Source organism: Fistularia commersonii, chromosome 12, assembly GCF_037954325.1.
Source record: "Fistularia commersonii isolate RoL2024-O1a breed Wild chromosome 12, RoL_Fcom_v1.0, whole genome shotgun sequence".
Taxonomy (NCBI): Eukaryota; Metazoa; Chordata; class Actinopteri; order Syngnathiformes; family Fistulariidae; genus Fistularia; species Fistularia commersonii.
The window spans coordinates 5,693,078-5,715,326 of NC_141295.1; the positions used below are offsets into that span (position 1 = coordinate 5,693,078).

The following is a 22,249-nucleotide window of genomic DNA, read 5'->3' on the forward strand; positions in this document are numbered from 1 at the left end:
GTTACGACGCGGCTGCGACCACTTCGGAGGTCACAGCCGGACGCCGCCGGTCGCCGGGGAAACCGCCGGCGATCCAATTTAATCAACCGTCCGGCGGCAGCTGTCCCTCTGCCATCGCCTCAATTATCATTATTGCTCTGCGGTCGCTCGCGGGCCCGTCGTCCGTCACACGTCCGCCTGCAACGTCAGCACACACACACACACACACACACACACACACACACACATGCGCGTGCTCGAGGAGAGGGTTGTAGGTCGTGCAAACGCCACCGGACGCACGTAAGGCTCTATTTTAAGAGAAAACCTGGCACGGATGAGGAAGAGGCGCAATCCAGAAAGGACCAATCAGAGACCAGCTCCCCCCCTGCAGGGGGCGGGGCTTCCCCCGTCCCTCGCCGGAATCCCCCGCCCCCCCCGTTTCAGGTGGTGTGATGGTGCGGTCCAGATGGTCAGATGGTTCGGTCCAGGGCTTCCGATCACACACACACACACACACTTACGTGGCGGTGCAGACGTACCAACAGACGAGTGGAGATTTAATTAACGGAGAGATGGATGGATGAAAGCGCTAATGAGGAAAGAACCGCGGCTAATTCATGCTAATAAATACATCAGAGTCTCCATTCTCCCGCACGGCACGCCATCCAATAATCCAGCGCTCGGCCGTTAGCCCGGCTAGCGCGCGCTTGTAAACAGAAAGGGTTAAAACCCCCCGCAAGGTGGTACAGCCCAGAATTTGGGAGAGTCCACTTTGGGGGTGCAGGGGGGGGGGGCATCCTTCCCCTCCCCCGCCCTCTTTGTCCTCCACATCCCTCCATCTGCTGGAGACCAACCTTCTCCGCCTCCTGCTCGCGTTATTGATGAGCTCAGCAGAGCTAGCACTCAGCTGATGACACACACACACACACACACACACACACACACACACAGAGGCTCCGATGCAGCTCACCGTGCGATTGGTGAAGAGCATCCATTTGGGTCATGTGACCTTGGATGGTCGAGCCGGACCCGAAGTTCTCCTCCGGTTCCGGTTGTTTCTCTTTCAAATTGTCGTTGTTGCCATGGTAACCCGGACGACGGAGACGTTTTGACGGAGACGTGGTCGGGGGTTTATTTAAAGCCGCAGGAGGAGTCATCGGCTCTCAGCCGCTCACGGTTTTTTGGTGTTTTCTGTTGCCATGGTTACCACTCCCCTTCCTGTTGCCAGCCCCGCAGCTGCTAGCCGTTAGCATCGCTAGCCGTGGAGAAGCTAGGAGAACATCAAGGCGTGCTGGTTTTTTCCGTTCGTGTCAACATACATGACGTTCCGTGACTGGACGGGACGTCCATGGCATCCTGTTGCAAGACTGTGTGTGTGTGTGTGTGTGTGTGTGTGTGTGTGTGTGTGTGTGTGTGTGTGTGTGTGTGTGTGTGTGTGTGTGTGTGTGTGAGACGTAGGGGACTGGAGCTCACACTGTGATGACACATGGCACTCCCACACTATCCTCTCCGAACACACACATAAAAACACGCAAGAATATCATCACACACACACACACACACACACACACACACGGAGGCACATGTGCAGGAGCTGATAAGGTCCAGAACAGGTCATGTGACCCAGCTGAGGGTCTGGTTTCCGCCACATGAATCAGAATCACTAAAACTTTATTTGTCCCCAAGGGGTCGTTGGGACACATGAAGGACGGAAAGTCCTTTGGTTGGAAGGAGCAGGACCTTCTCAGATGTTCTGGGACCAGGACTACGTGCACACGCACTGCTACGTGCACACGCACTGCTAGTTCTGGTTGTGGCTCCTCCTGGACGAACTGTTCACATTGATGGAACATCAGGCGATTCTGTTCGTCTACTCCTTGGCAGCGGATCTGATGATTCAGTCCACGGCGTGCAACACTTCCAATCAGCGTGCGTGCATATGTGTGTGTGTGTGTGTGTGTGTGTGTGTGTGTGTGTGTGATCTGCGTACTGTAGAACACCAGTATTGCACTGTTTCGGCGCAGCGACCGCAGCGGCGGAGAAAGTGGGTCATCCATATTACCTGCAGCATCCGTCACTGTCGTCCAGCTATGTGTGTGTGTGTGTGTGTGTGCGTGTTTGCGCACGTGTGGGTGTGTGCGTGCATGTGTGTGTAGAGGGGTGGGGGCTACAGGGGTTGGAAATCAATCGCGAGGAGACCCACTTTCCGTCCCTTCCGCTGCGGCACTGCCGAGATTCCATCAATGAGCCGGAGCTGCGTTGCCACGGTAACGCTTGTGAATGAGAGCAGGCCGGTAACCGTGGAGACTCGGCGAGGAGAGAGGAATCGCCGGTTGCCATGGCGATGCCACGTGAACAGGAAGAGGCAGAGGCGAAGGTGGCGGGACGGCCATCATCATCATCATCATCATCATCTTCTTCATCATCATCAGCATCTTCACGGCGAGTGTGTGAGGCTCCCGGCGGGGAAGCTCACGGCCTCCCCCTGCTGGCCGCCGCACGCCACCGCGTCACGCCGCCGCATGCACTTCGGGCGGAAGAAGACGACCCCCCCCCGCCGCCCGCCCGCCTGCCTTAGCGGCGCTAACAGTTAGCATCACACCATCTGAGGGAGCAGCAGCAGGTTCTCGCCCCGCCTCCCCTGCAGCTTCCCTGGGGACACCCCGGCATCCAGCCTGTGTGTGTGTGTGTGTGTGTGTGTGTCAGCTTCCCAGCTTCGTCTCACAGTGTCACCACCATTCAAACACCTACCGTCTCCGTGGAAACACCGCTGAGCGCCCGCCCCCTCCAACGGCAGCTGCGCATCACACCTGCAGTAAACTGGCCTGTCAATCAAACGTGTTGGCTCCGCCCCCTCAGCCGGGATTATATAATAAAAACTTAATAATAATAATCATCTACGTGAGCGTCAGATGTTGCTAGAACGTGCGTGGAACGTCCGGTTCTTATTCTTGTTCTCATCTTATCTTCTTGAGACATCCGAGCACAGAACGCGCCAACTGGAAGGAACGAAGCTTCGCCGTCGTCATGGCGACGGCCCAGCGGCGTGCACGTGACTATGTTCACCGTGCACGTGACTATGTTCACGATGTTCGACGGCAGGAAACGTGCCTCCAAAAAAAAAAAAAAAAAAAATCTTGTTACGACATTATAATTATCTGTTAGCCGTTAGCTGCTAGCTGTTAGCCGTTAGCTGTTCCAATCAAAGTGCTGATCTCGCTACTTCCTGTCCCTTCCTTCCTTCCCCCGGCAGCATCCTGTCGTCGGTGGGTTCCCAGCTGGATCTGCGGACGCTGCGAGCCGTCCGAGTGCTGCGACCCCTCAAGCTGGTGTCGGGGATCCCCAGTGAGTCTCCGTCGCCATGGCGACGGGTAACCGAAAGCTAGCGCGCCGCTAGCTCGAGCTGAACCTCCCGAGAACCTCCGCAGACACGCTACCATACCTTGTATCTCCTTTTGCTAATTACGCTACGCCGGGTAATCCGGTGCGATTAATTAATCAACCTACTAGTTAACTACCGAGTTCATCGCCACCAATGCAAGTCTACCATTTTCAGCGCCGTGCACGTTGTCCTCCAGGCCTGCAGGTGGTGCTGAAGTCCATCATGAAGGCCATGATCCCCCTGCTGCAGATCGGCCTGCTGCTCTTCGTGGCCATCCTGATGTTCGCCATCATCGGCCTGGAGTTCTACATGGGGAAGTTCCACACCACCTGCTACGACGAGGTCACGGGTGAGCGTCCGGCGGCGCCGATCCGACGCCGGAGGGGTTCGGCGCGGTTGACCCTCCGTCGCCTCTTTCTTCTTCTTCGTTTCGGGGCGCAGAGGAGGTCGTGGACGAGCTTCCTTGCGGGACGGCGGCACCGTCCCGACTGTGTCCGAACGGCACCGCCTGCAGGGGAGGCTGGCTCGGACCCAACTTCGGCATCACGCAGTTCGACAACATCCTGTTCGCCGTGCTCACCGTGTTCCAGTGCATCACCATGGAGGGCTGGACCGACATGCTCTACTACGTGAGTCCACCTGGGGGTTCGGCGCCGGACATGTAGTTTGTTTTTGGTTTTTTTTGAGATGAGATGAGATGAGAAAAAAAAAAAAAAACATTCATTAGAAAAGGTTCCTTAACACGCATTCATAATCTATCACACGTCACACGCATTCTTACAAAACCTCATAACAAGATAGAAGAAATGAAGAAGAAAAATAAAAAAACACAAAAACCAACCAAAAAAAAAAGAAAAAAAAAATTTTTTAGAAAAGGTTCCTTAACAGAGTCACACACATTCTTACAAAACCTCATAACAAGATACACATGATACTATATTCTTTATAGGTCACTTATTTCCTCACTAGCCCGTGAAAAATAAAATAAAATAAATAAATAAATAATGTAATAAAAAATACAAAAACCAAACATAGAAAAAAAAAAAAAAAAACATTTATTAGAAAAGGTTCCTTAACAGAGTCACACACATTCTTACAAAACCTCATAACAAGATACACATGATACTATATTCTTTATAGGTCACTTATTTCCTCACTAGCACGTGAAAAATAAAATAGAAAAAAAATGAAATAAAAAAAAAATTAAAAATAAAACAAACAAATAAATAAATAAAATGCGAAAACCAACCAAAAAAAAACCAAACAAAAAAAAAACATTCATTAGAAAAGGTTCTTTAACAGAGTCACACACATTCTTACAAAACCTCATACCAAGATACACATGATACTATATTCTTTATAGGTCACTTATTTCCTCACTAGCACGTGAAAAATAAAATAAAAAAAAATAAAAAATTAAAAAAAACACAAAAAAAAACCAACATAAAAAACATCTAACTCAGTCAAATAGAGATAATATCTTCAACTCTCCAAATATTTTTTAATGGTCTGCCTGAATTCGTAATTTTGTTGTTTTGGGTTCCATGCAGTTTCCATCCTTAAGCCTCTGACGCCGCTGGTCCAGGGTAGCTGGGAAATGTAGTTTTTTTGGGGATCCAAACTCGCATTCGGCCAAACGAGGCATGACGAGATTTAAGATTTGAGTCGCAACGCCGTTCATTTTCCCAATCCACTCCACCTCTTCATCCTCTCATCTGTTTTTTCTTCTGTGTCTCTTTTCCCCTCCACCTATTCTGGTCCGTCTACCTCTATATTTAACATCTTTCCTGATGGATGGAGGCCGACTTCCACGCTCACAGCAGGAAACCGATGAAAGTTTAATAGAGAACCGGCTGCTCGTGCTGTATAGAATGCACGGGCAGATAGCCTTGTTTCTTCCTTGTTTCCCCATTTGAAGTTGCTTCTTCTTCTTCTGTGGAGTTAGCGCGCCGTCCACCTCGCGAAGGGAAAAGTGGGTCATAGGTGATTCTCGGCTGCAGGACCTCTGGGGAGGCTTGGCGGCACCTTCCTGTGGGGGAGGAGTCTGAGCTTCAGTGCCTGGCCCAGAGGTTCCAGCTAGATGGAGTCGAACTCGGCTCGGACTCTGGGTCCGGTCTCCTCAAGAAGGGTCGGACTCTGGAGCGAGTGATGCCGAACAGGTGTGGGCATACTTGTGGCCCCCGATTCGGTGCTTGCGGGTACAAGAGGCCAGCGTACCCTCACCTTTGGGGAACGGACAGGTTCTGACCTGCCGGTGTGCCAAACAGCAGCTCAGGGTACTCGCCTTTTCCGAAGTGCTTGGTTAGGCTACCGGAGGGCACTGCTTCCAGGGACTCCCTTGTTCTGCTGGGTAACTTCAGCAACACCGCACCGAGACCTGGAAGGGGTCACTCCGGTACTGGACTTCCGTGCTTGTCATGGACCATCCATAACAAGCACCCTGTTCAGATCTGTGAGGTGTCCATCCGTGCACTCCACTCTAGATCCACTGCCTGGCTCGGACACTCGGCCGATTGTAGCCACCCAGAAGGGCTGGGTTGGACGCTCCCTCACAGGTGGAGGTGAGTCTGAACGCCCGTTTGTTTCTGTGCCGCAGAGCAACGACGTGGAGGGCAGCGCCTGGAACTGGATGTACTACATCCCCCTCATCATCATCGGCTCCTTCTTCATGCTCAACCTGGTGCTGGGTGTCCTCTCAGGGTAGGTCCCGGTTCTTGGGGGGGTTGAAATGAAGGCCGGCCTTTCAACCAATGAGGGGAAAGAGTACCCGAAAGCAGAGCGACGGCGGTACCTCCCGCCTCGGCCGGGTCGTCCCGGGTGTCTGCTCAGTGGTTGCGTGGTTCGGACCAGCTGCGTTCCATGTGTGGTTGTTGTCAACGTCCACGTGGCTTCTGAGAAGAGCCGCCGAAGACCAGAACATCCAGCTGGAGACTCCAGGCTTAAATACTGCTACTCCTTTATTTTTCCCTTCCTGCAACAATGTCTCCTGATTAAACACATGCTGTTACCCCAGTGAATTTGCCAAAGAGAGGGAGCGGGTGGAGAACCGGAGCGAGTTCCTCAAGCTGAGGCGGCAGCAGCAAATCGAGAGGGAGCTCAACGGATACCTGGAGTGGATCTGCAAAGCGGGTCAGCCCGTCCTGCCGGTCGCCATGGTTACATGCGTGTGATTGCGTGTCCTAACGTGGTTCTTGTACTTGCAGAGGAGGTGATTCTGGCGGAGGAAGACGGAACCGGGAACTTCGATGGTAACCGGTCTCCTGGAACCTCGCGGGTACCCGCTCCTCCGCGGACTCGCGGCTTTAACCGGCATCTCCTCGCGGCAGGTTCCAGGCGAAGGCCGACCATCAAGACCAAGAACAACAAGACGGAGCTGCTGAACCCCGAGGAGGGCGAGGACAACATGGGAGACGCAGTGGGTGAGGAACCCGGCAGAGACACCTCAGGCTACGCCCACATCCGGGTCACGCTAACCCGCTAACCCAAAACGGCCGACCGTCAGTAGAAGCACCTTGTCTACAAGTGCACAAGGAAGTGCTGGACTAACGTGCCCGTGACCTCGGGTTCTTCTCCCAGGGTTCGCCCGCTCCAGCATAAAGAGCGGCAAGGACGGTTCCAACTACAGCAAGAAGGAACGTCGGTTGCGGTTCTTCATCCGCAAGGTGGTGAAGACCCAGGCCTTCTACTGGACCGTGCTCTGCCTGGTGGGGCTCAACACCATCTGTGTGGCCGCCGTCCACTACGACCAGCCCGAGCTGCTCTCCGACTTCCTGTGTACGACACACACACTCACACACACACACACACACACGAGTGTGGTTAGCATATGAAGCTGTATCTGCAGAAGGAGTCCCGACCTCCTCTTCCTGTCCTCCTCCAGTCTATGCAGAGTTTATCTTCCTGGGTTTGTTCATGTCTGAAATGCTGATCAAGATGTACGGTCTGGGCATCCAGCCGTACTTCCACTCCTCCTTCAACTGCTTCGACTGCGTGGTGAGACACACACACACACACACACACACACACACACACACACACACACACACACACACACACACACACACAGGGACGCATCAGAGGCGTCAAGCTAAGTTTAGCACTGATAGCGGACTTGTTTTCTGGGGTTTTGTTTGGAACCAAGACAAGTTTCTTTAGCTTCCTGCTTTGGACCAAGGGCAGGACAGTGTTGTTACTCAGTTTACTACACATTACAACGTCCAATTTCGGGGATACGTGCACGTTCTGGCGTCTGAAACACACCGAGTCAGACGTTCTGTCAGGGGTCCGGCGGTGAGGTCACTTCCTGTCCAGATCGCGGAAGCTAATCACCCTAAAAGGGAGTCATTTTGTCTAAAACCCTTGGGGCGACATCAGGATGCGTACAACGTTGTTCCCGTCACCACACCGTGTGTGCGTGTGTGTGTGTGTGTGTGTGTGTGTGTGTGTGTGTGTGTGTGTGTGTGTGTGTGTGTGTGTGTGTGTGTGTGCAGGTCATTGTGGGCAGCATCTTCGAGGTGGTCTGGGCCACCATCAAACCGGGCACCTCCTTCGGGATCAGCGTGCTACGAGCCTTGCGCCTTCTCCGCATCTTCAAGGTCACCAAGTGAGTCCCTTCGTGGTACAGATGTGTGTGTGAGTGTGTGTGAGTGTGTGTGTGTGTGTGTATGTGTGTGTGTGTGTTCACCTCCTCCCTCCTCCTCCTCAGGTACTGGGCTCCTCTCCGTAACCTGGTGGTGTCCCTGCTGAACTCCATGAAGTCCATTGTCAGCTTGCTCTTCCTCCTCTTCCTCTTCATCGTGGTCTTCGCCCTCTTGGGGATGCAGCTGTTTGGTGGACAGTCAGTACAAAGCTCCGCCCCCAAACCCCGCCCCCTTTCTGGGCTCCGCCCACTCGGCTCATCATCTGCGTCTCCTCCCCATGAAGGTTCAACTTTGAGAACGGAACTCCGCCCACCAACTTCGACACCTTCGCGGCGGCCATCATGACGGTCTTCCAGGTGAGCAGGAAGGAACCCGATGGAGAAGATGAGATCAATCGCAGAAGGTCCTCAAAGTCGCTCTGCTCCTGCAGATCCTGACCGGGGAGGACTGGAACATGGTGATGTACAACGGCATCGAGTCCCAGGGCGGCGTCAACGACAAGGGGATGGTGTTCTCCATCTTCTTCATCGTCCTCACCCTCTTCGGGAACTGTATCCTGGGCCCTGACGTGCCTCCTCCTCTGCTTCTTCTTCTTCTTCTTCTTGAAGCGGGCGGTTTATTTTTACAGAAGGAGGTCACCAGGGACCTCCTCTGCCTCTTCTTGCTTTGGACCTCCTTGACCTCGACCTCCTCAGACACGCTGCTCAACGTCTTCTTGGCCATCGCCGTGGACAACCTGGCCAACGCCCAGGAGCTCACCAAGGTACGACCTCACCCCTGGAGGCCTCAAACCCTCCAGGGGCGACCGACCTTCACCTGCCATCTCTTGCAGGACGAGGAGGAGCAAGAGGAGGCGGCCAATCAGAAGACGGCGCTGCAGAAGGCCAAAGAGGTGGCGGAGGTCAGCCCGCTGTCGGCGGCCAACCTGTCCATTGCCGCGTGAGTACAAGTCTCGTGTACCAATCACGTGATGCCGCCTCGGGCTCTGAGCCAATCAGGAGGCAGAGAAGGGACGCGATGAAGATGAGGAGCGATAGTGGACGGTTAATTTGGTGATAACACTCTGACAATGTGATAAGAGTCCGAGATACACACAGGAGTTCCTCTGGAACTCATGGGACCTTCTTTATGCAGTGTTGAGAGGACCATCAGACCTTCACTCTGAACATCTAAGACACCACCGGAGAAGAAACGCTCCCCTTGTTTCCAGAGAAGGTCCGACTTTGGTGACCTCAGGATCACATCCCTGCTTTTTTGCAGATGATGTGCTTGTTCGGGCTTCGTCCGACCTCGCCCCATTTCCACCTTCACCTCTAGGTGATACAGGAGGTCAAAATGAGTCTTCAGGGTGTCCGGACTCTTCCTTGGATGTGCAGTGAGGAGTTTGATCATCCAGCAGGAGCTTTGAGCAGAACCTCTGCTCCTCTGTATCCAGAGAAGACAGATGAGGAGGCTCAGGTATCTGGTCAGGACTCCTCTTGGGTGCCTCCATGGTGAGGCGTTCCAGGCACATCCCACCATGGAGGAGGACCTGTAGAAGATCGAGGACTCAGCAGAAGGGCCATGTTGGGGCGGGGACGCCTTGGGATTCAGAGCCGGACCAAGTGGGCAGGAAGAGGAGAAGTCTGGGCCTTCCTGCTCTGCTGCTACCCTGGTGACCCCAAACCAGATAAGAAGCAGAAGACCCATCGGACCCATCGGATCAGACCATCCAGTCCAGCAGGAGATCCGATTGTATATATCGGCGTCACGTGACCCCGAAGCTCCGCCCCTCACACCGCGTCCGAGTTGTGTTTACACCTTTGTTTTCCCTTGAAGGAACTTTGCTTTTAATCTGACCTTCCGGCACCTTCTCCAACTCCACCTCCTCTCCACACAGCAAAGAGCAGCAGAAGAACCACGCCAAGGGCAACAAGTCCGTGTGGGAGCAGAGAACCAGCGAGATCCGCCGGCAGAACCTGATGACGAGCCGCGAGGCGCTCTACAACGAGCTGGAGCAGGATGACTGGAAGGTGGGAGGAGAAGGAGAAGAGGTGAGGACTCCCAAAGGAGAGGCGGATGTATTCACGTAGTCTACTTCTGATATGTATGGTGGACTTTTGCTGGAGTACTTCATGATCATGCTGCTCGCATCCTAAAGGGAGAGCAAGGCAACCTGGTGCAGATAGAGGAGGAGGTATCTTAGCACGTCCTGCAAGCAACCCCTGAGTAAAAGTTACTCGATGCGGCAACGTGTTACCTAAATGAATCCGCCGGCCTTCCAAAGTTGCGACCTGCTTTGGGTAACTTCTGCGCTGCGACTCCCGTTTGCCTTTCCCAGGGCGCGGTGTCCCTTCAAGGAGGAGCACTATGCTTATGCTAGCTGCTGCTAAATGGGACGGCTGGAAGTTGCATGCTCGGGAGCCATACATTATTTAAGTGGGGCACGCCGAGGAATCCAGGGCTGCGCCTAAAGAAGGGTGCTAAACTGGGGCGGGACAGTGTCCTGCACCTCAAAAAAAAGGCAAGAAGGCAAAAACATTTGCAAATCTGTGGGGAGATTCTGTCCGGCCCGTCTCGACACAGATAAAAATGGCAAAGTGTTTGCTCAGCCGTGTTTATCTGTGGCTCGGGGTGATTGCGGATTGCAACCAATTACTTGAGCATTCATCCAAATTCAAGACAACCCTCAGGAGGGAAGCATCGGGACCATCCGAGTCAGCGGCAGGATACAAGAGCGTGGGTTCTGGTATCTATCAGGGGTTGGGGCAGTGGAAAGCAGGACTTAAAGTTGTGATACAAGTTTGTAGATCCCAAGTTAGGCCTCAGGGAGGAGACATGTCCTTCAGGTTTCCAGAAACAGGACAGGACACCTTCTGGACTTAAAGAAGGCTAGAGGGACTTGTCGGTATGTCTCTGGTAACCAAGGGGACCAGACTTTACAACAACCCCTGTCTGATTTTACACTCTCACACTCCTTCCCAGGTCTCGTACCCACGGAAAGGACGTGGGGACATGAAGACCCACCTGGACCGCCCCCTGGTGGTCAACCCGCAGGACAACCGCAACAACAACACCAACAAGACGCAGCCCGGCGAGCTGCCCCTGGAGCAGGAGTACAAGCAGCAGGACATGGACCACTACCGCCGCGCAGGCCACACCCCCCATCACCACTGCCACCGCCACCCGCGGGCCGCCAGACCCGACGGCGAGGAGGCCCGCTTGGAGCGCGGCGTCAGCTGCTCCTCCCTGAGAAACCCTGAAGCGCCGCAGGGGGAGGAGAGCCACGGCCACCGGAGCCACCGGGGCCACCGGCACCGGAACAGGGAGGCCCGCAGCCAGTCGCCCCGCGGGGAGCCGAGGGAGGGGGCCGGCGAGCACCGGAGGCAGCACCGCCGGGCCGGGCGGGAGGGCGAGCAGGGCCGGAGGCGGCGGTCCAGGGGGGACGACGGGGACGGGGAGGAGAAGGAGGGGCGCAAGTCCAGGAGGCATCGCCATGGCAACCCGGAGAGAAGCCGAGGGCATCGTACCAGAAGGTGAGCGGGCCTCCGTCAAGCGAGGAACCCCTGTGGCCTCGAGCAGTTTGACGTCGTGAACCAGGGGGTTCATTTCAGGGCGTTTGGAGTCAAGAAGGTGTCCAGAGCACCCTCCCAAACCCATCAAAGGGTATCTGCAGAAACATCACCTTCGCTCTGCCCCCTCTCTCCACCAGGGATCACCACGCCACCTGCCCAAGCCTCTCCACCATGCGCCCCATCCAGCAGCGCAACGAGGACCTGGACAACCTCCGGAACAACAGCAAGCTGGCCGGCGTGCGGCAGCATCCGTACGACCTGCCGCCCGACCACCTCAACAACCTTCTCAACTGCTGCGATGCCGACACGCACACGCTGCTGCACAGCATGGACAGCCTGATCCTCAGCAGCATGGCCAAGCCGGACTACACCTGCGTGGACATGCCTCCCGTCTACCCCTACCCTTCTACCAATGCCATCCTGCAAGGTCAGCTTAGTGTCCTAACTGTAGTAACCATGCAGTCCGCATCCAAAAGTTTGAAGCTCCCACAGCCGGTGGAGCAGTGATGGGGTTAGCTAAACGGCTAATTATACGACACATTTTTCCAAAAATGCAGCAGAACGTGAGATGTTTCCGTTTTCGGGGCATACCGTAAGGACGACCGTTTTGGATCTGACCCTAACCCGGCTCGCTGCCTCCACAGTCAACAAGAACGCCAACACGGACCAGAAGAAGAACGAGGAGAAGAAGGACGACGACGACGACGGCGGGGATGAAGACGGCCCCAAGCCCATGCCTCCCTACAGCTCCTGCTTCATCATGTCCACTACCAACCCGTGAGTGCTGAAGGTGTCACCAGGAGGCCACAACCCCTCTCATCGGCCCGGTCGTGATGTTCCTCCGTGCAGCTTCAGCTCCGTCCGTGAGTCGCAGAAGAAGCGTCCGGTCTTCATCTTCTTGCGTGTGGACTTCCTCCAGGTTCCGCAAGTGCTGCCACTACATCCTGACCCTGAAGTACTTCGAGTTCAGCATCCTGTCCGTCATCGCCATGAGCAGCATCGCCCTGGCGGCCGAAGACCCCGTCTGGCCCGACTCGCCGAGGAACAACGTGAGATGTTTAGAGCTTCATCCGTCTGGACTCCTTCTCCTCCTCCTTCTCACCCGGTCGTGTCCCTCAACAGGTGCTGCGCTACTTCGACTACGTCTTCACGGGAGTCTTCACCTTCGAGATGTTGATCAAGGTAATGGAGTATCTCCTTGTGTGTGTGTGTGTGTGTGTGTGTGTGTCTACTGAGCATGCTCCGTCTCTTCCAGATGGTGGTCCTGGGCTTGTTTCTCCACCAGGGCTCCTACTTTCGCGACTTGTGGAACATCCTGGACTTTATAGTGGTTAGTGGTGCTCTGGTGGCCTTCGCCTTCACGTAAGTGTCCTGCCTCCTCCTCCTCATCTTCACCCCGACCCCAGCTCCTCCATCCACACCTCACCTTTCACAGAAAGCTGCTCTCCAGCTCCCATCCATCTCCAGAGCTTTGTCTCTCCTTTGGTGTTCTTCCCATCCCTTCCTCCTCCTCCTCCTCATTTTCTCGACCTCGGCCCGGTCCACTCCAGGTTCCATCTCACCTTGTAGTCCTCTCCTCTCCCTGATGTTCCCGGGGGACATCACCGGTCGGAGACAACCCCCGAAGAAAAAGGCATCTTCATCACATCTTACTTTTTCTTGAGTTGAGGAACCTCCTGAGCACCTCCACCAACCCCCACCTGCTTTGTGACCAACAAGCAAGGAAGCCCCCCTCCCCCCCCAGCCCTGAAGCATCTTCACCCCCAGAGGTCCATCTTCCACAGATCTTGCTTGAACCCCCCCCTACACCCGTCTACTATCTAACCTTTACTTCTGTGAAGCTCCACCTTCTGAAATGTTCTCCTCCCGATGTCCCTCACCCCCCCTCTTCTGTTTGCCAACGCCGCTCTGATATTTCCTCCAACCAGGCCGTGAGTGCTTCCTTCCTCTGTACTTACATATAATGACCTCCACCTCCACCTCTACCTCCATCTCCTCATCCTCCTCCTCCACCACCACCTCTCCTTGAAGTTCTCCCCTCTTGAGTCCCGACATACGACAACGCGAGTAAACACAAGATGAAGCCTCTAGAAGATGCTGCACCCTGAAGGCCCTGAGGGGGGAGACGGGTGGAGGTTCTCTGGTGGTCTCTAGAAGGTTCTCGCTGAGGTGATGGATTGCTGTATGTGAGGAACAGTTGACCGCCCTCGTCCATGTCCGACCCTGGCGTGAACATGTGTCCTGAATGGTCCAATCACAGGAGGAGTCGCCTCCTCTGCCAGAGCTTCTCCTCTAGACATTCGTCTGCACACCCATTATCTGAGGCGAGAAGTTGAGGCGCTGCTCCTCAAAGAGGGTGCTCCTTAGAGAATCTGAATCTGGTGGTGTCTATTGAGCCCTCACTCTTGCAGGTAGAGCAGTGATGAAGGTCATCTGAAGGGGGTTTGTCCAAAGAAGTGCTCTGGAGATGGCAGGTGTCAGCAGGTCATGTAGCTGCTAGCTAGCAGGTCGGTGGATCCTGTTGGCGCCGGGTCAGGACAGGTTCTAAGTTTCCACCCGCCCTGTAAACTCCCCTCATATGTCCCAAACCCCGAAGAAGGTACCAGTCAGCTGCTCCGTGGGGGTGAGGGTACTCCAGACACCTTTAACCCTTTAAGTGCCCAGACTATCTGCTGCCCAAGGGGGAGGAACCTGCTGCTCTGGCCTTGTGCACTGTTACTTCACTGTTATGGCACTTGGTACACTTTTAGCACAACTGTCAGTACTCTGTTACTTCACTTACACTGTTTGTAAGTACAATTGTAAGTACACTAGTACATTGTTACTACACTTTTGCAACACTTAGTACTCTCTTAGCACAACTGTCAGTACATCGTTACTTTACTTTAACTACACTTGGTATACTGTTACTACACTTAGTACACTGTTGCCACAACTCTCAGTATACTGTTACTTCACTTTTACTACACTTGGTACACTGTTACTACACTTAGTACACTGTTGCCACAACTCTCAGTATATTGTTACTTCACTTTTACTACACATGGTACACTGTTACTACACTTAGTGCACTGTTTGCACAACTGTCAGTACACTGTTACTTCACTTACACTGTTTGTAAGTACAATTGTAAGTACACTAGTACATTGTTACTAGACTTTTACAACACTTGGTACTCTCTTAGCACAACTGGCAGTACACTGTTATGTCACTTTAACTACACTTGGTACACGGGTAGTACACGTAGTACACTGTCGCTACAAATGTCAGTTCACTGTAACCACAACTGTCGGTACACTGTTACTACACTGTTACTACACTGTTACTGTTCTTGGTACACTTAGAACAACTGTCAGTACACAGTTACTACAGTTTTACTACACTTTGTACACCGTAACACAACTGTCAGTACACTGTTACCTCACTTTTACTACACTTGCTACACTGTTACTACACTTAGTACACTGTTAGCACAACTGTCAGTTCACTGGAAGGTACACTGTTACAGCACTTGTACTGTTCTTGGTGCACTGTTAGCACAACTGTCAGTGCACGGTTAGCACTGTTTTACCACACTTAGTACACGGTTCGCGCAACTGTCAGTACAGTGTTACTCCACTGTTACTACACTTACCTCACTGGATGGTACCTTCCATTGGCATTGGTGCGCGGGGGAGGGTGCACCCTCCGGGGGGGAAAGGGGTTCGGCTCACTGCATGTTTGCCTCGTCAGTACAGGAGTCCCTCACATTTACTTCAATCAGACAGAGTATCTGGAGTACTTGTAGTACCCACCTGGTGTCCTGGAGAAGTGAGCTACATCACATTGTGGTCTTTTTCTGGGAGCGAACCGTCTCCCTCTGCGGCTCCTCATGTACCGACAGAGTCACAGCTCATGGGGCTTCCCACCACGCTAAGCTAGGTTAGCACCACACCCTGGTTCCATGCCACCCTGCTTAGAACTTCATTGGTGTTTGGTCCGGGGCAGAAGTTGAAGATGTCCAATCAGATTGCGGCATGAGGTCAGGAGTCCAGAAGGTGTTGGCCTTCCAGACCACCGGGGGGCGCTGCGGATGCGGGACTCCAGTTACCACGGAGACCGACGCAGTGTGTGTGTGTGTGTGTGTGTGTGTGTGTGTGTGTGTGTGTGTGTGTGTGTGTGTGTGTGCTATACACCCCTCTTGCGGCCCCCCTTCCCTTTGTCTGTCTCATATAAATGTGTTTTTTCCGGTTTCCACCAAACTCTCTCTCCCTCCCTCTCTCTGTTGATGAGTGTCTTTCCATGTATTTTCTCTCCTCCTCTTCTTCTTCTTCTTTTTCTTCTTCTTCTTCCTCCTCCTTCTGTCACCTTCTCCTTCTCCTTGCTGTCTACCTTCGGTGATACTGGACAGGACCAGCACCCGGTAAAGTTCCTCCTCCTCCACCTTCCCTTCTCCACCGGGTCCACACTGGCTTCTCGCTCTTTCTTTCTTTGTTCCTCCATGAGTTTTGGCGCTCTTCATCGCCCCCCCCACCCCTCCTCGCGGAACACACACACACACACACACACACACACACACACTCACACACCATGGGTGGAGGTGGGAGCTAACACACTGCTACATGCTAACCAGCGCTAGGCTGCTAACACACCAACATCCCTGCATGCAAAGGGTTATTTTCAAAAAAAACATACGTGCAGCTTAGTGTGTGTGTGTGTGTGTGTGTGTGTGTGTGTGTGTGTGTGTGTTGTGTGTGTGTGTGTGTGTGTGTGTCCTAACGCCGTTGGCCGTACGTGGCTTTCACTAACACTCGGAGCTGCTCACCTCCATTCAGCCACTCAGGACAAAGACCAATCAATTATCGATTCACACACACACACACACACACACACACACACACACACACACACACACACACACACACACACACACGGTTCAGACTCAATCCATCAGCCTTGAGTCGAGTCGTCCCGCGTTGTCCGGAGCTGGAGTTCACGGTCGAACCTCCGCCCCTTGACGGCGCCGCGTCCACCCGCCATCTTGGATTGTGTCCCTTCAATCCCCGGCTTGCGGGCGCTGAACGAACCGCACGGGTCCCGACCGTCCCATGTGATGTCACCGGCGCCATCACATGACCCCGCAAGCCTCGCATGGCCTCGGCGAGGAGGGTGCGCGACTCCGGGTCCTCCATGCGTCTGGCCGGAAAAGAAAGAAAGAGGTTTGGCCGGGCACTCCGCCGGGAGTTGCCTGAGAATGCCGGGAAGGACGGCGTCCATGACGTCCATGAAACCCCAGGCTCCGCCCCCTCCGGTTTCATGTCTCCAGGGTTTGTCCTCGGCAGAAGAAGAGACTCCGAGGCCGATGTGAATGATGTTCAGCTGAGGTCCATCTCGCTAACCCCGCTGTCGTCCCTCTAGGGGGAGCAGCAAGGGCAAGGACATCAGCACCATCAAGTCCCTGCGGGTGCTGAGGGTGCTGCGCCCGCTGAAGACCATCAAGCGTCTGCCCAAGCTCAAGGTAGGACCACATCATGGGTGTTTAGCATCTGCTGAGGGACGTCTCGTGGACCCTCAAGCTTACCCTCCCCTGCTTATGACCCCGACTGGGTTCTGGTCCTGGAGAAGGTGCGGGTCTTGACAAGATCATCCCCCTGCTTCCAAACCTCCCCTCCCCTTCCAGGCTGTGTTCGACTGCGTGGTCAACTCCCTGAAGAACGTGCTGAACATCCTGATCGTCTACATGCTCTTCATGTTCATTTTTGCGGTGGTGGCGGTGCAGCTCTTCAAGGGTCGCTTCTTCTACTGCACCGACGAGTCCAAGGAGTTTGAGCGCGACTGCAGGTGAGCCTGCAGCCTCCCGGAGGTCCGTCACAGTCAGAAGGGTCACTTTTGGACAATCGGGGCAGGAGAAGGTAAGAAAGGATCTAGAACTTTGCCAGCATGTGCGGCGAAACAAGGGTAGCTAGATCGGGGGGTGGAACCTCCACCCGACCGCAGGAAGGTCCCTGGTCGGATTCCCGCCGTGGGCCTTCGTGGGGTTCCTCAGGGTTCTCCGGATTCCTCCCGCAGTCCAAACACCTGCGGGAGGTTCCTCGGAGACCCTCCGTGGTCCAGACGTGTCGATGAGCTGCCGAGTAGTTGCATGTTCCTACACGAGGCCCCGAGGTTGAACTTGTGTACTTGTACTGCGTCCCGCAGGGGCGAGTACCTGGTGTACGACAGGGATGAGGTCAAAGCTCAGAAGCGGGAGTGGAAGAAGTACGATTTCCACTACGACAACGTGGCCTGGGCCCTGCTCACCCTCTTCACCGTGTCCACAGGGGAGGGGTGGCCACAGTGAGTGGACCCGCGGCGACGAGCAACCGCCACCGGGGGGCGCCGCCGGCAAACACTCTCACCCCGTGCCTCTTGTCCCCTCCCCTTGCAGGGTGTTGAAGCACTCGGTGGACTCCACCTATGAGAACCAGGGCCCAAGCCCAGGTTACAGGATGGAGATGTCCATCTTTTACGTGGTGTACTTCGTTGTCTTCCCCTTCTTCTTCGTCAATATCTTTGTGGCCCTCATCATCATCACTTTCCAGGAGCAAGGCGATAAGATGATGGAGGATTATAGCCTGGAGAAGAACGAGGTGGGTGGAGCTCCCCGCCGCTTTCCGATCTCGTCTTTCCGAGCCGGGCTAATCGTGCGCCGACCCTCCGCTCCCCCAGAGGGCGTGCATCGACTTCGCCATCAACGCCAAGCCCCTGACGCGCCACATGCCCAAGAACAAGCTCAGCTTCCAGTACCGGATGTGGCAGTTCGTGGTGTCGCCGCCATTCGAGTACAGCATCATGGCTCTCATCGCGCTCAACACCATCGTGCTCATGATGAAGGTGCCCGACCGCGCCGGGAAGCAGGAAGTGACTCGTATGCTTCTTCCCGCTTCCAAACAGCGGCGGTTTCAAACGGCGCCTCGCTAAACGGGCGGCGTCTTTGACGCATGGCCTCCTGAGACGGAAGCTCTCGGCTCGCCGCGACGCCGTGTAAAATTAGCAGCTCGTCCGTCCTCGTCCGAGGACATCCGGTCATCTTCGCCGCGAAGGTCCCGGACTCCGATCCCCCGAACTGAAGCTTCTGTCTTTATGCACGCCTACAGTTTGACGGTGCGTCGAGCACGTATGATGACGTCCTGAAGTACCTCAACATCGTGTTCACCACCTTCTTCTTCATGGAATCGATCCTCAAGATCATCGCCTTTGGCCCTCTGGTGAGGCTGGCGCTCACATACACACTCCTCATGTAGGCTGACCTAGTCCTCGGTGCTATTATTCATTTATAAAGCGGGTTATTTTGGTAGACAGATCTGGAGCATGTTCTCCTGGTCCCCGAACACCCACAGCAGTCACGCTATGGGTCCCCTTCCACTCCGTCTCCGCGGTAACGCCGCTGCCTTCCCCCGCCGGGTCACTCCTTTACTTATTTACTCGTTTCCCCGACAGAACTACTTCAGAGACGCCTGGAATATCTTTGATTTCGTGTCGGTGCTGGGGAGCATCACGGACATCCTGGTCACGGAGCTGGGGGTGAGTCCCGGACCCAGATCCGGTGTAATCCTAGCTTGCGATGTAATCCTAGCTTGCGATGTAATCCTAGTGTGTGATGTAATCCTAGTCTTAGTCCTGGTGTTTGTCAAACCTGGTCTCCAGTCCCTCTCTGCTGAGCAGCTCCTTGGACATGTAGTCTACCCTGCGGGGGCAAGAAGCTCCCATGGTACCGCCCCTCCCCACCTTTGCTCACACTGTCAGAGTACTTACAAGTACTTGTACTTCAAATACCCCGATATTTCCGGCACTCGAAGTATGTCGAAAAAGTATCCCCTGAGCTAATGCTAACGCTCAGCTCATGCCCATTAGCCGCGGACACCAGAGAGGGTCTGCGTCTCCAGCCTGTGACTCACTGTTGTTGACCTGGGCGTCTGTGACGACACTCCTAACGACTCCCTCTTCCTCTTCTATCTCTTTACATGCTCTCTTTAACCCCGCCCCTTTCTCTGTTGCCCCTCCCCCCCAATGAAATCCATCCAATCGAAATGCACTATGAACCCTTCATCGTGTTCTCCATCCGTGCTGCGCCATGACATGTGGTGGTGGTGCTATGATGATGATGATGATGATGATGATGATGATGATGATGATGGCGTGCGTTTGCCCCCCTTAACCCCCTAATAAAACGCAACTACTCACTCTGCCCCCAAAAATGTACCCCAAAAAAAAAAAACTGGTCCCCTGTCATTCGCCCTTCTACATCTTGGCACATGTAGAACCTGGTTGGTTTGTAATTTATCTCTCAAAGCTTCCCGCTGCATCTTCATTGGTCATGTGACCCCCCCAAAGTGCATGCGCCGCCTGGAGATGTGTCTCCTAAGCTTCGCTACGTGAAAACAAACGAAAACGGACATTTGGTTTGTTTGTTTTCGATGGCTCTGTTCAATGCTAACATGCTAGCTAGGGGGGAGGGGGAGGTTCCGGAAGAACTCGGGTGGGTTAGCGGGAGCTCGACGGCTGAACTCCGGGATGCGAGGCGGCGCCGCGGGCCGCCCGCGCAACCCGATCAAAGCTAGCCCTTTTAGCATTAGCGGAGGTCGTTAGCGGAACATCGTCTTATAGATCCAGTTCACAAGAGGTCGTCTCACCTTAGTTCTCAAGTTACAGATCAGGTTTAGCTGGGATTAGCTAGGGCTAGTCAGTGTTAGCCGAGATTAGCCGGGGTTAACCAGGTTTAGCATGGGTTAGCCGGGGCTTGCCAGTGTTAGCCGGGTTTAGCCTGGGTTAGCTGGGATTAGCCGGGGCTAGCCAGTATTATCTGGTATTAGCCTGGGTCAGCTGGGGCTAGCCAGTGTTAGTCAGTATTAACTTGGGTCAGCTGGGTTTAGCCTGGGATAGCCAGTATTAGCCGGGGTTAGCCAGGGCTTGAATGTATTAGCTGGGTCTATCCTGGGTTAGCTGGGATTAGCTGGGGCTAGCCAGTTTAGCCTGGGATAGCCAGTATTAGCCTAGGCTAGCCAGGTTTAGCCCGGGGTTGCTGGGATTAGCTTGGGCTGGCCAGTATTAGCCGGTATTAACCTAGGTTAGCCGAGTTTAGCCTGGGTTAGCCAGGGCTTGCCAGCATTAGCTGGGTTTAGCCTGGGTTAGCTGGGTTTAGCCTGAGATAGCTGGGGCTAGCCAGTACTAGCTGGGTTTAGCCTGGGTTAGCTGGGGCTAGCCAGTATTAGCCTCCGTAGTTCCAGATTTGGACAGCCTCTACCATTCTCATGGTGCTGTCACGACACCCCAAGCTAACCAGCTTAGCCTAGCGTAGCGTCCCCGCAGGAGAAGGTCCTGGTCCAAACCCTCCTCCGGGTCTCCGTCAGGCCAGACCTCCCGTGTCGTGAAGGTTTAACTCAGACGTTAGCGTCGCATCTCCAGCTGGACCGAAGCTCAGCGTCCCGTGCAGGTGTGAAGAACATCTCATCTTCTCGCTCCTCCACGGAACCAGGAGAAGTTCTGAGTGGAACCTGGACTCTGAACCCCTGCATGATGGATCTACATGTGCTCTGCACCCAGGCTGCAAGTCTTCACCCTGCCTGTGTGTGTGTGTGTGTGTGTGTGTGTGTGAGTGTGTGGATGGGATTGTGTTTGAGTGAGTGAGCCTGTGTGTGTTTGTGTGTGTGTGTGTGTGTGTGTGTGTGTGTGTGTGTGTGTGAGTGTGTGTGTGTGTGTGGATGGGATTGTGTTTGAGTGAGTGAGCCTGTGTGTGTTTGTGTGTGTGTGTGTGTGTGTGTGTGTTTGTGTGTCCATGTGTGCATGTGAGAGACACTCCTGGTAGATTGATTGACAGGCGTGTCAATGACACAACCTGAGAACCCAAACATTTCTCTGAGTGTGTGTGTGTGTGTGTGTGTGTGTGTGTGTGTGTGTGTGTGTGTGTGTGTGTGTGTGTGGATGGGATTGTGTTTGAGTGAGTGAGCCTGTGTGTGTGTGTGTGTGTGTGTGTGTGTGTGTGTGTGTGTGTGGATGGGATTGTGTTTGAGTGAGTGAGCCTGTGTGTGTGTGTGTTTGTGTATGTGCGGGAGTGTGTGAATGTGTGAGCGTGTGAGTGTGTTTGTGTGTGTGTGTGTGTGTGTGTTTGTGTGTGTGTTTGTGTTTGTGTATGTATGGGACTGTGTGTGAGTGAGCGTGTGTGTGTGTGTGTTTGTGTATGTACGGGAGTGTGTGTGTGTGTGTGAGTGTGTATGGGACTGCATGTGAGTGAGCGAGTGAGCCTGTGTGTGTGTGTGTGTGTGTGTGTGTGTGTGTGTGTGTGTGTGTGTGCGTGTGTGTGTGTGTCTGTGTGTATTGTGTGTGTGGGACTCTGTGTTTGGTGTGTGTGTGTATTGTGTGTATGGGACTCTGTGTGTGTGTGTGTGTGTGTGTGTGTGTGTGTGTGTGTGTGTTTGTGTATGTACGGGAGTGTGTGTGTGTGAGTGTGTGAGTGTGTGAGTGTGTGAGTGTGTGTATGGGACTGCATGTGAGTGAGCGAGTGAGCCTGTGTGTGTGTGTGTGTGTGTGTGTGTGTGTGTGTGTGCGTGTGTGTGTGTGTGTCTGTGTGTATTGTGTGTATGGGACTCTGTGTGTATGTGTGTGTGTGTGTGTGTGTGTGTGTGTGTGTGTGTGTGTGTGTGTGTGTGTGTGTGTGTGTGCTCCCCCTGCCTGCTCCT

The 22,249-nt window shown here is 54.1% G+C and overlaps 1 protein-coding gene across 1 annotated transcript in view; it reads left to right on the forward strand.

Moving 5' to 3' along the window:
- cacna1ab (calcium channel, voltage-dependent, P/Q type, alpha 1A subunit, b) overlaps positions 1–22,249 on the forward strand; it is a 62,006-nt gene that overhangs the window by 20,561 nt on the left and 19,196 nt on the right. Inside the window, exons 5-33 of the mRNA XM_086156619.1 lie at positions 3,233–3,324; positions 3,558–3,710; positions 3,803–3,990; positions 5,958–6,061; positions 6,375–6,490; positions 6,565–6,609; positions 6,688–6,780; positions 6,938–7,135; positions 7,242–7,354; positions 7,852–7,964; positions 8,067–8,198; positions 8,285–8,357; positions 8,432–8,552; positions 8,697–8,764; positions 8,834–8,940; positions 9,881–10,034; positions 10,966–11,516; positions 11,693–11,982; positions 12,200–12,332; positions 12,475–12,604; positions 12,678–12,737; positions 12,811–12,917; positions 16,953–17,052; positions 17,215–17,375; positions 17,733–17,870; positions 17,962–18,163; positions 18,243–18,407; positions 18,671–18,781; positions 19,014–19,097. Coding sequence (XP_086012745.1) covers positions 3,233–3,324; positions 3,558–3,710; positions 3,803–3,990; positions 5,958–6,061; positions 6,375–6,490; positions 6,565–6,609; positions 6,688–6,780; positions 6,938–7,135; positions 7,242–7,354; positions 7,852–7,964; positions 8,067–8,198; positions 8,285–8,357; positions 8,432–8,552; positions 8,697–8,764; positions 8,834–8,940; positions 9,881–10,034; positions 10,966–11,516; positions 11,693–11,982; positions 12,200–12,332; positions 12,475–12,604; positions 12,678–12,737; positions 12,811–12,917; positions 16,953–17,052; positions 17,215–17,375; positions 17,733–17,870; positions 17,962–18,163; positions 18,243–18,407; positions 18,671–18,781; positions 19,014–19,097 — 4,102 coding nt within the window. The remainder of the gene's footprint in view (positions 1–3,232; positions 3,325–3,557; positions 3,711–3,802; positions 3,991–5,957; positions 6,062–6,374; positions 6,491–6,564; positions 6,610–6,687; positions 6,781–6,937; positions 7,136–7,241; positions 7,355–7,851; positions 7,965–8,066; positions 8,199–8,284; positions 8,358–8,431; positions 8,553–8,696; positions 8,765–8,833; positions 8,941–9,880; positions 10,035–10,965; positions 11,517–11,692; positions 11,983–12,199; positions 12,333–12,474; positions 12,605–12,677; positions 12,738–12,810; positions 12,918–16,952; positions 17,053–17,214; positions 17,376–17,732; positions 17,871–17,961; positions 18,164–18,242; positions 18,408–18,670; positions 18,782–19,013; positions 19,098–22,249) is intronic.